At 34.4% G+C, this 14,614-nt stretch overlaps 1 protein-coding gene across 1 annotated transcript; it reads left to right on the forward strand.

Annotated features, from left to right (window-relative positions):
• The first annotated feature begins 3,369 nt into the window (after positions 1-3,369).
• On the forward strand, positions 3,370-13,239 carry LOC131973479 (NADH-cytochrome b5 reductase 2). The gene is made up of 9 exons (XM_059335486.1): positions 3,370-3,444; positions 4,228-4,377; positions 6,350-6,422; positions 6,996-7,102; positions 7,984-8,113; positions 9,036-9,119; positions 9,729-9,814; positions 9,931-10,030; positions 12,784-13,239. The coding sequence occupies exons 1-9, from the start codon at positions 3,430-3,432 to the stop codon at positions 12,954-12,956; spliced, it is 918 nt and encodes a 305-aa protein (XP_059191469.1). The 5' UTR covers positions 3,370-3,429; the 3' UTR covers positions 12,957-13,239.
• Positions 13,240-14,614: the final 1,375 nt, after the last annotated feature.

Consider the following 14,614-nt stretch of genomic DNA (forward strand, 5'->3'; position numbering starts at 1 on the left):
AAAGCATTTGTAATTTGTTGGAAGGAATGAGAAACTGCTACTATGATGAGCACAAATGACTAAATGTTGTGGAGGTTGAACTAACTGTTGTGCAAATGTTAATAGTGATGTGAGAAATGCACCAAAGCGACTGAGAAAAACTGTATTACATTATTTGTATTGATGCATTCATGCAAGCAGCATTTTATTTTTGTAAATATAGGAACTTCTTAATTGAACTGAAGAATTGAACTTCTTAATATAGTGTTTTGAGGTTTAATTAAAAAAAAAATGTCTCATGACTTTGAATTCATCATATTTTTTATGTTAAATCTCACCCTGAAAAGTAACTAAAGCTGTCAGATAAATGTAGTGGAGTAAAAGTACACAGTTACAAATGTAGAAATACTCAAGTAAAGTAGTTGAGTACCTAAAGTACCTCAAAATTGTATTAAAGTACACAACTTGAGTAAATGAATTTAGTTACTTTCCACCACTGGTAAAGTGAAAATGGTGGAACACATCAAAGTTGCATGAAAACAGAATATATTTTCATTTTTGTAAAAAAAGGTAAAGGGTTGATACAGTTATTATACAGACTATGAGAGGTCATTAATTCCACTTACTTTTTTAAATGTTTTATCCGAGTAAAATCTTGCCCTTCATTTATGTGGGTAGAGTGTTAAACATCTGAAATCCAAGAGATTTTGGTTCAACTTGTCAACTTCCTATGCATTAACCCTTTGGAGTTTGGGGCTATTTTGTTGGTTTTTGACTCTTTTTCATTCTGCCTGTATATGCAACTTAAATAATGATTACCATGCCATGCTGGTATCATCTTATCATCTGACTTACTGAATCAACATTTGAAACACAAAAAACACAAAAAAAAACCAAATGCACACAAAATTACAAAAAACACAAATAAAAAAAACAAAACATACAAAAAACACGTTATTTTTGTTGGTATGCTGCTAGTATTGTGGCAGACTGTGTCACAGCATAAAAGGAAACTCAGCAGCACATAAAAACACTTGACATACTTTCACCTCTGTTTCATGCAGCACCAACAGTTGGTACAAATCATAAAACTCATGCCAGGACATGAAATAAATCATTAACTAAGCTGAACTGTGCGCTCTAGGTTCAGATAAAAATAAAATGACAACAGATGCATTACAAAATATGATACATAGATACATTATAACAGTGGAACATAGTTCATCAGAGACTTTTGATGGGAAAAAAGTGCCATGTTTAAAATTCAGAGATTTTATTCGTAATGATACATTTCGTCACACTGTTAAAATAATCGCCTAAGTCATTTTTTGTCAAAATTGTTTTTTTTTTGCCTAAATCATCTCCTCATGACACCAGACACCTATGGTAAAATCTCCTACATCCTCAGTTGATCAGATCATGTGATTTTACCCCTTTAAGATAATGGCCTATGTCAAGTGTGTGACTTAAGCAGATTTATTATATCTAAGTCAAAATAAAATGTGACCTAGGCAATTTTTTGAACATGCCTTTGTGACTTAAGCAAGATATGGTAACACTTTATTTTGAAGGTGTCTACATAAGAGTGACATGAGAGTGTCATAAACATGACATGGGATGTGTCACGAACATTAATGACACTTTGAAGTAACATTAATGCTCATGATACTTGTCATGTCATGTTTCTGACAGGCTTGTGTGACTCTAATGTAGACACCTTCAAAATAAAGTGTTACCATATCTTGCTTAAGTCACAAAGGCATGTTCAAAAAAATTGCCTAGAATAGATAGATAGATAGATAGATAGATAGATAGATAGATAGACAGACAGACAGACAGACAGACTCTAAACTATCACTTATAACGTGATACTGAGCCTTTTTTTAGTGTGGCAGCAATACGTTTCCGTAGAACCTGTCGTTCAAAAACGCTCTTTATTAATTTCTGATCACGGAGGGTTGTTTCTGCTGCATTTATTACTGATTTTCCAAACTACGGAGCGGACCAACGGTCATTATCACCGAACATGCGCGAGTTAAAAAAAACAAACGGCGTTAAAAGGAATTTGCCTTGACGCGTCAATATCACGCTAACTTAGCGCTACTTTCAAAGTAAAAGTGTTACTTTTTTTTTTTTTTACATGTCAAAACTTTTTTATGAACATTGGAAATACCTACATATAAAACAAAATGATTTTACATGACATTGATTTTTTAGTTTTTATTTAAATAACTCATTTTACCATTTAAAAAAAAAATCTTTTTACTTTTTACAGTACTTTTAAAACTTGAAAAAACTTCCATTTGACCCGCAACATAACATGAGGGTTAAGAGTAACATAGGTTGTTATGTAACCTCCTGCCTCTCTCCCCTCCCCTCTCTCAGTGGTGTGATTTCATGGCTCTGCTCCTCACTGCATGAGCTCAGCCTCCGTATAGTGTCATGACGAGATCTGTCCTCCTACTGGTGCTTTGGACCTTGAGTTACCTTTCCCCCAGCAGCACACACGCCCCTTTTGAGGCCCGTGTGTGTGTGTGTGTGTGTGTGTGTGTGTGTGTATGTGTGTGTGTGTGTGTGTGTGTGTGTGTGTGTTTGTCCTTGTACTTCCTACATAGTGAGGACCGGAAAACATTTTTAACCAACAGAGTGAGGACATTTTTGGCCAGTCCTCACTTCTTTAAACGTTTTTTTTTTTGTTTTTTTTTTGAGATTTCAGACTTTATTTTAGGTTTCAGGTTACAATTAGATTTATGTTAGGGTTAATGTTGGGCATTTAGTTGTGATGGTGGAGGTTAAGGGTTAACTTAAGGGGCTCAGGAACAAGGTTATTATAGTTATCGAAAACAAAACAAAATAACGAAAACTAGAATTGAAAAAACATTTTCGTTAAATGAAATAAAAATGAAACTGTATTGTGAGGTTACAAAAGTAACTAAAATTATAGTGAAAATGTCCTTCGTTTTTCGTCTTTGTCAACTTTTTTCATACATAATGAAGATGGATAAGGCAAAGGAAATAAAGGCAAAATTTACTGAGACCTCTTTTAATCTGCCACCCAACAAATACCCCATTACAAAAAACTAAAACTAATAAAAAACTAAACTAAAACTAAAAAAAGATAAATACTAAACTAAAACTAGCAAACTCACTCTAAAAACGAATTAAAACTAACTGAATTTGAAAACACAAAGTGACAACGAAATTAAAACTAAAATTAATGAAAAATCCAAAACTATTATAACCTTGCTAGGGGATTCACTATTCCAATGAGGCCCTCACAAAGATAGAAGTACAAGAATGTGTGTGTGTGTGTGTGTGTGTGAGAGAGAGAGAGAGAGAGAGAGAGAGAGGGAGAGAGGGAGAGAGAGCCTTGACTGTGTGTGGACTCTAGTCTCTCAGTTTATGTGTGTGAGGTGAAGGGAACTCTGGTAGACTGCATAGTGTTGAATTATGGATCAGAGCTTGGTAAGAATTAACTTTTACTTTATTCCCATCTGTTTTGGTGCCTGTAAATGTTTCTATAGTCCTTGAAAAAATGTCGATTGTGAGATTGTACTTATCTGCTCAACGTTTGTCTTTCATTGTTTCATGCTGACTATCAGTGGTGAAAATGTACTTCTACTACTTAACTACTTCTACTTAAGTAAAAGTACTAAAACCACACTGTGAAATTACTCCACTACAAGTAAAAGTCCTGCATTTAAAACTTATTGAAGTAAAAGTACAAAAGTATCAGCATCAAAATGTACTTAAAGTCTCAAAAGTAAAAGTACTTGTAATGCAGAATGGACCCACTCAGACTGTTTTATATATTCCACATATATTATTTGATTGCATTAGATGCATTTATGTAAGAGCTTTAATTTTGTAAAGACAGGCCTAAGTTTAATGTACTGTTATAACGTTTAATTAAAAAAAAAAAATGACGAATCACTTTTTATTGATCAGGTTTTTTTATGTTAAATCTTCACCTGTCAAGTAACTAAAGCTGGCAGATAAATGTAGTGGAGTAAAAAGTACAATATCTGCCTAAAATGAAAATACTCCAGTAAAGAACAAGTTCCTCAAAATTGTACTTAAGTACAGCACTTATATGTAACTTATTTATTATAATTAAGTAGTAAAAGTAAGTGAATGAGCTAAGAAGTCCTGAAGTGTATGCTGCTGCTGCTAATATTGTAAAATAAAAATGCACACTAATGCTTTTGTACACAACTACAAACCTTAACTGTGATATTTGTCTTGCAGATGATCCCCGTGGTTGGGGCTGTTGCTGTGGTGGTGGTGACGGTGCTGTACTTTCTCCTGGCGGGCTCTGCAGGGAAGAAGAAAAAGAAGCTGCCTGTCACTTTGCAGGATCCTGCTGTCAAATACCCCCTTCCTCTTATACACAAACAGGTAGATTGCATTAATATAAAACTTTTAACCAAGAATTAACATACAAACCTGATTATGCCAAAGTTTGTTTTGCAGCTCTATGTGTGTATATGTTAATAATTTCTTAAGACCTATCATTTGTTGTCCTGGTGAATAAATTGTCACAGAGAATGAAGTACAAATAAAAAGAAATACATTTCTATTCGTTGGGTTTACATATGCCTCGAAACTGAGTACCAGTTGTGTGGATTCACAGTTTAAAAGTGTGTCTAGATGGCTATCACAATTATTAATAATTATGTCATACATAACAATAAATTATAATATGACAATGATATGACTTGATTTACTCTAAATCAATTTGAGATGGGGCACCATTCTGTAAAAGAGAGAAAATATCGCTGATTCAAGTAAAGTAGTCTCATAAAGTTACTAAACTATCAATCTGGAACTCTGATTAATAATTAATTTAATAATCCTAACCAGATTACCATTAATTAATATTTATTAATGGTTGAAGGAATGTGGAATTCTTTTCATAGAAGATGTTGGCATATCACCCATACATATACAACATTAAATGGACAACATGTATGTTCCAAAAAGTATTTATTCATAAAAAGTAAAGTAAAGAAAAACAAAACACACAATGTCTAATCCAACAGATTATTTACAGTGTGAGAGTGTGGGAAAGAAATGACTTGATGACAAAAGGGTCGTAAAACCATATAAACGGTAGAGAGAAGGAAGTAGTTGATGGTTAAATTGCATGCATGAGAAGAAAGAGAATAAATACAGAAGAGGACTGGGGCCAGGTAGCAGAACAAAATAATGACAGGAGGAAAAGTTGAAATGACGAGAATTAAGTTGAGATATCGAGAATAAAGTTAAAGTAACGATTTATAGACAAAAGTCGAAATGACCAGTATAAAGAAAACTTTTTGTTTTTGGTAAAGTAGGAATGATATTCACAGAATTGTGTCAATAAATCATCAGAGGAACATTGTTTACTATCCCAACAGTTAGGTAGACTGCAAGCTACAACCTGATTTTCATAAATGTCATAAAATGAGCAATAACTACAACATTAAGGGTTTAGTAGGAGTAAAAGCCCCCGACACATACAGTAAATGAGCTATTCTTGGCAGTAGGCTACCACAACTGTTGTTTTGGATAAAATCTGCTTTTATGTAATTTATGTGAATTTTTAGACATATATTGTATTATATACATATTTTCTCAACATTGTATTTCAACTTTTTGTCATTATACTTATTGTTCTCCGACCTGGCCTTAATCCTCTTCCCTAAATGAAGGAATGGGAGTTTGGAGTTAAAAGGTCAGAAGTCCATCTGTGGTATACCTGTGGTCCCAACATCTTCATCTATAGTTTAAAGGGTTAGATCACCCACACACATTTTTATAATTACCTCTAGTGCTATCTATGCGATATGGGCGTATTTTTTAAATCCATGTCTGAGAGATTTCTGGCTGGTAGAGGTGAATTAAATTAAGATTAAGATAAGATAAAATAAGATACACTTTATTGTCCTTGGAAGGAAATTTGTCTTGGACTCCAATGCTGTCATATAAAGCTGCTTTACGGTAATAACAGTACAGGCACAGACAATATACATATAGGCCACATATCATATGCACACATACACACACACACACCTGCCCAGACCCTCCCTCGCCCACTGTATTATACCATGTGTCATGATCAATAGTACTTGATTTGTTAGAAGATTGTTGTGCTCAAATCCTTTAGAAATTTGGATTTGATGAGATTCAAAATGTTCCGGTTCTCTTGGCGATGTTGTTGAAATGACGCTTTAAGTTTACATATACTGTTTCTAATTCTATTCTAAAGTACTGCCAAATAAAATAATAAAAACCTCCCAGTCTCACATTGAAGTATTGGGGCATTTTTTCAAGCTGGCATGATTTCTTTTGTTTTTCTAACCATTCAAACCTACCCACCCTTGTACAGGAAATCAGCCATGACACAAAGAAATTCCGGTTTGGTCTTCCATCTGAAACTCATATTCTTGGACTGCCAGTAGGTAATGAAACAGCGTTTTTTCTCTTTCCTTCTCTCCTCATGTAATCTTATATAAAATGTTCTTTTTTTTTTCAGGTTCGGATTAAGCCAGGGGTCGGCAACCTGAGGCTCGAGAGCCACATGTGGCTCTTCAGGCCATTATTAAAAAAAATGATATGGAATTTGTCTAAAATTTAATCCACATTGTTGTAGTGATTCTTACATTCTCCAATTGTAAAAATATGTACCCTACAGACAGGGAAAAAATATATATATTAGTCAACTTAAATGTGCATCATAGCCTATGGTCATCTGGCCCTATCCTTTAAATTTTTGCCCAAAATAGCTACAACAGAAAAGACAGATTCGTTTACATGAACTGCCAGTGCTTCACGCTGAGTGATTTGATTGATTTGCAGCAAGAAATTGGCAAATTACTTTCATTATAAGGCTCAAAGATTTTTCTTTCGTTTTTTTGGCCAAAAATGTCTCTTTTCGTGGAAAAGTTCTCTGACCCCTGGGATAAGTGGTTAAGGATAATGAATTTAATTAAGTAATCAATAACCTCACCTGTCCCCCCTGCTTCTGGTCCCAGGTCAGCATGTTTACCTCACAGCCAAGGTGAACGGCAGCCTGGTGGTCAGAGCCTACACTCCAGTATCTAGTGATGAAGACCAGGGATATGTTGACCTTGTCGTAAAGGTAATTAACACCAGCCTGCTAATATGGGGCACAAAATAACATTGACTGAGGTTTTTGTTTAGGTTATTTAAGTTGTTATGGGAGCAGTACCACTTTTTATCAACCTTTTAGAAAAGACAACTGATAATAAGCTGATCTGTTTAGAAAAATAATCAGTTAATACAGGGTTAAACATCTGAAGTCCAGGAGGTTTTGGTTTGCTTCCTATGCATTCGTTTCTGTCTCTGTTTAGTATTTTTCAGTCTGTCCTTACATCACATGCATGGCTCCTTTTTCTCAACACAAACTTGGCTATCAGTCTGATTTTTCATTTTATTTTAATGAAAGTTTAAAGCTGCTGAAAATACAGAAAATACAAACAAAAGACACAGGTGTCTATGGAAATGTACCTTCTTTTTTAAAATATTTTTAAAAATCATTTATACAAACAAAAACAGCAGAAAAAAATGATAAATAATAAAACTACAAAACAGTCTATTTGTATGTAAATTAAAAATAATAGTAGTTTTCACTGTAGAAAGAAAATTCTATTTCTCAATTTTAAAAATGGTCTACAAACATAAATGGCACACTGAAAGCTCCTATGATTGCACTTTAACTAGCTTTCTCAGCTTGTCTACATATCATATATAAATTAAGTTATTACTGTAAATAAAACATGTGTATTTTCAATAAAAAGATGGACTCCAGAGGGTTTAGTGGATGGTTTCATATTTTGGATGTCACAAAACAAGTTTCTTCACTCAGGTCCCTTGGGTTAATTTTGTCTTGTTTGCAGGACAAACTATTTGCTATGCTAACAATGCTAAGAGGTGATTTTTTTACATCCCATGTAGGTAAAATATAACCAAAAATGGATACTGTGCTTTTTGTAACTCCAGGTGTACTACAAGAACAGCCACCCGTCCTTCCCAGACGGAGGGAAGATGTCTCAATACCTGGACAACATGACTATTGGAGACACCATTGACTTCAGAGGACCTAACGGCCTGCTTGTGTATGAGGGAAATGGTAGGTGTGTGTGTGTGTGTGTGTGTGTATGTGTGTGTGTGTGCTGTGTAGGGGTGTATTCCAGAAATCAGGTTTTCTGAAAACACAGAGTATGTTTACCCTGACATGAGGGAAACTCTCGGTTTTCCGTTCGAGAAAGATAGATAACTTCAACTATGGCTGAGTTGCTACGGTAACTGTCTGAGAAACTAACCTAATTTCTTCAACAAACTCTGGGTTTCTTTTTGTTTCCTCCCTCTTTCAGAGACATTTCTTCATTGATTCAAATTGAGTATCAAAACACACTAATTAGCCGAGGTTACTGTATGTTTGGATATTAATTTGATACTCAAGGACTATGTAAGCTTACCGCTTTTATGCACATCGGTCATGTGTTTGAACAGAAAACAAAAAAACAACAAAAAAGTAGCTAATTTCAAAAAGCATATTTATGGTTCTGAGGCTAAGTTTAAACCCATTTAACAATTCTAATCCGTTAATAGGGTCTCCTTTATTGCGTTTAACTTATTCTGACCATATTTCCTGAACAAATTAAAGTCACAATTTTGATAGATGTTATGGAGATGCAAAAGAAAAAGGAAAATTTGTGTCTCTGTAAGCAGAAAATGTGTCTAGTTTTTTTGTTTTTTTAAAATAAGAAATATTATAAACATAAATACCATAAACGCCCAGTGTGACTTATATGTCACATCACAGATCTTCGACATTTAGGGGAAGTATTTTTTTATTTTTTTTAAAACATCAGAAATGTGTTCCACTTATAGAACACACCCTTTAAGGATAACTGGGTTTGGGTTCTTATAGGTTAAAAAAGAATAATGAAAAACACTCAATGTTTATGTCAAGCTCCTGCCACCAGCAGATGTCACTGTGGTATTGTCTGAACACACACTGATGCCAAGCCTTCCTCTCTCCTGGTCAGGTCAGTTCTCCATCCGACCAGACAAGAAGTCAGCGCCAAAGGTTCGCAGGTTTAAGCACGTGGCAATGATCGCTGGTGGAACAGGTAAGAAAACAGAAAAGTAATCATTTCATTTCCCAATATTACCCATAACTAGACACCAACCAACCCATAGGAAAAATGAGTTGTTCATGTGTGGCTCAATCTCGTCTCTGAGATCAGTTTGAGCTTCTCATATTAGTATCATTCTGTGATCATTTGTTTCTGAATTGCTTCTCCTAAGGGACCCTTAGGAGCAAGAGATCAGCTAAAAAGAGACAAAGACGTCACTAAGACAAAGGAGGTTGAGTTGAGAAAACCATTTGAGCAATACTTGAGAAGTGGGATCAACTGAGGAGATCTCATAGTTGTATGCCCCTGATCTCAATCATGTCTAAATTCAAATCTCCTTCAAAATAACCGAGACAGAATTGAGATCAGGGGCAACTAAGGGCAACTCAAGTATTGCTCAAATGGTTTTCTCAACTCAACCTCCTTTGTCTTAATGACGTCTTTGTCTCTTTTTAGCTGATCTCTTGCTCCTAAGGGTCCCTTAGGAGAAGTAATTCAGAAACAAATAATCAGAGAATGATACAAATATGAGAAGCTCAAACTGATCTCAGAGACGAGATTGAGCAACTCCTAAGACTATTTGCATTGTGTCTCCTATCACAGGCATCACTCCTATGCTGCAGTTGATCCGCAGCATCACAGCAGACTCCTCTGACAACACCAAGTGCTCCCTTATATTTGCCAACCAGGTCAGCTCTATTGTTTTGGGAACTTGTACCTTGTGTTGTATTGTCAAAAAGTATTACTTTTTATTAATGAAAAGTACTGTGTAGGAATGAAATGTCTTTCATGTTCTCCCTCTCAGACAGAGAAAGATATACTGCTGAGGGAGGAGCTGGAGGAGGTGAAGAAGAACCACCCTGATAAAGTCCAGCTCTGGTTCACACTGGACAAACCTCCACAAGGTAAAGCAGCATTGATTTAACTACGGACCTGTTGGGACTCTGCTCAGTATAAGCTGTCCGTGTTTTAGAAGTGCACCCTGTAGCATTTTAACATCTTGAACAGGTGCTGTTCTTTCAGCAGAAACAGCTTATCCTCACAGTTAAATAATACGTGGTCCTAATAAAAATCAACAACTCTACAAGCACTACAAGAAATTGACGTGAGGCAGATGCTACCATGTCTTTGTAAAATATGTATATATATATATATATATATATATATTTATATATATTAAATTACATTAAATTACAGTGAATTGTATTTGAAAATGCACATCGTATTGCTAAATGTAAATTAAGGCAACTTTCTGTTTTTATGAACAGTAAAAATTCAAATGTATTTGTATATATATATATATATATAAAGAGAGAGAGAGAGAGAGAGATTAAAAATAAAAAGGATTTTGTGTAGAAAAAACAAGAAAATCCTGTAAAAAAAAAATACAGTAAATTACTGAAAAAGTAATTTTTTTAACAGACAGATGCTACCATGTCTTTGTAAAATATGTAAAAAAAAATGTGTTTTTTTAAACAGTAAAACTCCAAATTTAATATATAAATATATAAAGGTGGAATCATCAAGGTTTTAAGATTAACAGCTGATCAAGTCAACGCTGCAGTTCTCCTCAGTTGTGAAATTTTTTTAAACATGTTTCACTGCTGTCAATCTATTTCCAACACCAGGCATAAAATAACAAAACATAACTCTAAATAGAAATGGCATACATTGTAGTTAAGAGCGAGTAAAATTTAAACAGTGAAACACTGTCTTATGCTAACGTCCCATAATGTGGGATCGGTCAGAAATATTTTCCATGACTCGTCTTATCATGTTACCATAATGAATATACAGTATAGTGAGTATTAGTGGTTTCACTGCTGAATATTCAGAATGGGGTACCAACTAAAGATTTCTCAGCTGAAGGAAAGTCTTTGCAGGCTGAGGAAGGAGATAGTTTCAACAAGGTGTTACAGTAACCGAGGAAAGAAGGCTTATGTCTTCCTTTACATAATCCTTAAAGCAAGCAGAATTAAAGGAGCATAACACTGTTACATCATTTCTGTTGTAAAGGCCCCAAATGTCCTGTCTCATCTTTCATTATTTCCATGAACTGAATTAAAATCACATCATTATTGATTGGACGAGGTGTGCTTGTCTTGAAGGAGAGATGATGATCAGTCGGTGAAACTTGAACAAACCTTTTCATGTTTCTTGTTAATAATGGCTAAAACCTTCCTCTGGTGGAAAAAACAAAACAAAAACTGTGTAGATCACTTCAATACTCATTCTTGCTTTGAACGTCCCATATACTGTATTACATCCCTCTACTAGGACTGTGCCACATTGTATCATTCACAATAATATCGGTATATCTTTTAATATGATTTTAAAAAATGCATATCGCGAAAATGGCAACATTCCTACTTCTTGACGTAGTGACGTCAAATCATTGCATTCAAAACTTACTTCAGTTAAAATACTTAAGGTATAAGTAGTCGTCGTTATGCAGAATGACCCCAGTCAGATAGTTAAATATATTCTATATATATTGTTGTATAATTATTTTTGATGCATTTATGTAAGCAGCATTTAACGTTGTCAAGGTGGGGCTCATTTGAACCACTTGAAACACCTAATATACTTTTATGTGGTTAAATTTGTATTAAAAAAAAGTTTAATCATGTTTTTATGTTAAAACTTTATGATGAAGTGGAGTAAAAAATACAATATTACTTTATTTTGCACTGTATTTGGCAACTGTTGAGATTTGCTCTTTACACTACAATTAAGATTTTTGGTTGATATTGATTTTGTTGTACTTTTTTTTATTTATACAGACTCAATGAATTTCAAACATCACATTTTCTAAATATTTTTCAGTATTTTGCCATATCGTCAAGAATATTGTTATTGCAAAAATACCCTACCCTCTACTAAGTTCCAAAGGAAAGAAAAATAAATGTAATATGATATCAACAGCAAGTGTTTAGTACAGGGGTCTCAAACTCAAATTACCTGGGGGCTGTATCAAAATTACCAAAAAAAGACACAAAATTACTAAAAAAAGATAGCCTGGGTATACCCAGACTGCCTTGCGCGCTCGAATTTAATTTCAAACCTCATTTGAGAATAGTCTGGTGTTAGCCAGGCTAAGAAAAAGACACAAAATGACAGAAAAAAACGAAATTACTTGAAAAAGACACAAAATGACCAAAAAATTCACAAAATTACAAAAAAAAGGACAAAAAATGACCAAAAAAGACACAAAATGACTGAAAAAACACTAAATCACTTTAAAAAGACACAAAATGACAAAAAAATGTCACTAAATTAAAAAACAACAACACAGAATTACCAAAAAAGACACAAAATTATTTTAAAAAGACACAAAATGACCCCAAAATGACACAAAATTACCAAAAAAGCAATTAAAGGGACCTTCCACACACAACACAGTATAGTGCCATTCATATAAAACCCACATTAAATATAATATATAATATAATTTATAAAAAACGAGTTTGAGACCCATGGTTTAGTATCTTGTATTTAGAGAAGCAAAATCTGAACTTTTGCATTAGGAATGTATGCTTTTATTCTGAATTTGTATATACAAAAAAGAAGATAAGGTGTTGAGCTGCCATTTATTATAAAACAGTTTCTCTGATGTTGAAGGTTGATCTTTCTTTCCCTCTCATGTCTTGTCCTCTAGATTGGAGCTACAGTTCAGGGTTTGTAACCAGCGACATGATCAAGGACCACCTCCCTGCTCCGTCTTCTGATGTCCTTGTGGTCCTGTGTGGCCCTCCACCCATGATCCAGTACGCCTGTCTACCAAATCTGGACAAGCTGGGACACCTAACAGAAAACATTTTTGCATACTAGTGTTGTGTTGCTACTAATCATCCAATTACTAAGCCAAAACCAAATGAATGAGCTATTGTTTATGGTCTAACACTATCACGCCTCTCATTGAAGCATGTCAGTGACACTAGAACTATCATCAAAATTACCCACTTACACCACAATAAGAAATTCTATGGATTTTCAATTTCCTTTTTGTGATTACCTTTTGTATAAGACAGTCACATTTAAAATGCATTTCTTTCCTATGACAAAATGTGAATTGTGAAATAAAGATGTAAAAACGACGGTACTGATTTTAATATTTTATGCTACATATGCTTCAGTCAAAGTGTGATGTTCTATCATAAACTATTGTGTAACCAAATACAGTCATGGAAAAAATTATGAGACTAAACTTGTTTTCTTCAATTTATTGTTCATTGTAATGCCTGGTACAACTAAAGGTGCATTTGTTTGGACAAATATAATAACAACAAAAATAGCACATCAGAGTTTAATTTAAGAGCTGATATCTGACCATTTTCCATGGTTTTCTTGATAATGATTTTGGTTATTATCAAGAAAACCATGGACAATGTCTAGATATCAACTCTTAAATAAAACTCTGATGAGCTATTTTTATTGTTATCATTATATTTGTCCAAACAAATGTACCTTTTGTTGTACCAGGTATTAAAATTAACAAGGAACTGACGAAAACAAGGTTTTCTAATATTTTTTTCCATGACTGTATATCCACTGTACCTTATATAAACATCCACAAGTTTTCCACTTATGAAACATCTGAATCAGTAGGAAAGGAAGTACTGTTTCAGGCAAATAACATACATATAGGAGAATACTTTGGGTTTTTTGGTTTGTTTTTTAAATACAATAGCAATCTGTTTCAAGGTGCTTCTGCTGATTCATGTTGACATTAACTGCGATCTTGACAAGCAAACAAAAACAAAATATACGTTTCTTACCTGAGGAAAAAATTAACACCGACTTCTTGGAGTGTCTATTAGTAGAACCAAACGCTGAACAAGGCATTTTTCAATGAACAAAACGTTCAAATAAACTGTCATTAAGTGAAAAAACAGGCCGAAAGGGTCAAAGTTATGAGACCAAACCGGGCAAAAACACGGAAAACGACAAACAAGTTCGCGGCTGTTAAAAACTCCACGTTGCCATGGATACGCATTGTTAGTGACCTGTCAATCAAAGATAGCCACGCCCCAAGTCATACGATTCTTTATCTTCTATTCTCTTCTAAATTGGGCCATTATTTACACAATTAACATCATATTGTCTTAAAGAAGATATTTACTTACGATTGAGACCAAAGCGTTGTCTTTAAAGAAAAATCTGAGGTAATAAATCAAGTGAGAAGTTTTCTGATTTTGTATTGAGAGAGAGCGCTCCCTGTTGGAATGTTTGGTAGTATGCAGGCTTCAGGCGCATCCGGGTTTGCCCCTACTCACTGCTCAGACCCGTAGGTTGCCGTCTGATAATGATAGTCTTACTGACTTCCATGGTAAATATTTAGCCCATGTAGGTCTTGGAAAGATAAACTCCACTGGACAAATAACGTGTGAATTTCAGATGAACTGGGAAGTGGAAACGCGGTTTTGTTTGCCCCAAAAATACACGCTTCAGTCAGGGGATATCACATTTCCGACAGCCCCTGAATGCAT

Source organism: Centropristis striata, chromosome 6 (assembly GCF_030273125.1).
Source record: "Centropristis striata isolate RG_2023a ecotype Rhode Island chromosome 6, C.striata_1.0, whole genome shotgun sequence".
In the NCBI taxonomy this organism is placed as follows: domain Eukaryota; kingdom Metazoa; phylum Chordata; class Actinopteri; order Perciformes; family Serranidae; genus Centropristis; species Centropristis striata.

Excerpts from the sequence above, each read along its gene's own strand:
- LOC131973479 (XM_059335486.1), top strand. Across the intron at positions 7,103-7,983 it reads ATGTTGACCTTGTCGTAAAG|GTGTACTACAAGAACAGCCA; the intron begins GTAATTAACACC and ends TTGTAACTCCAG. Across the intron at positions 9,815-9,930 it reads CCCTTATATTTGCCAACCAG|ACAGAGAAAGATATACTGCT; the intron begins GTCAGCTCTATT and ends TCTCCCTCTCAG.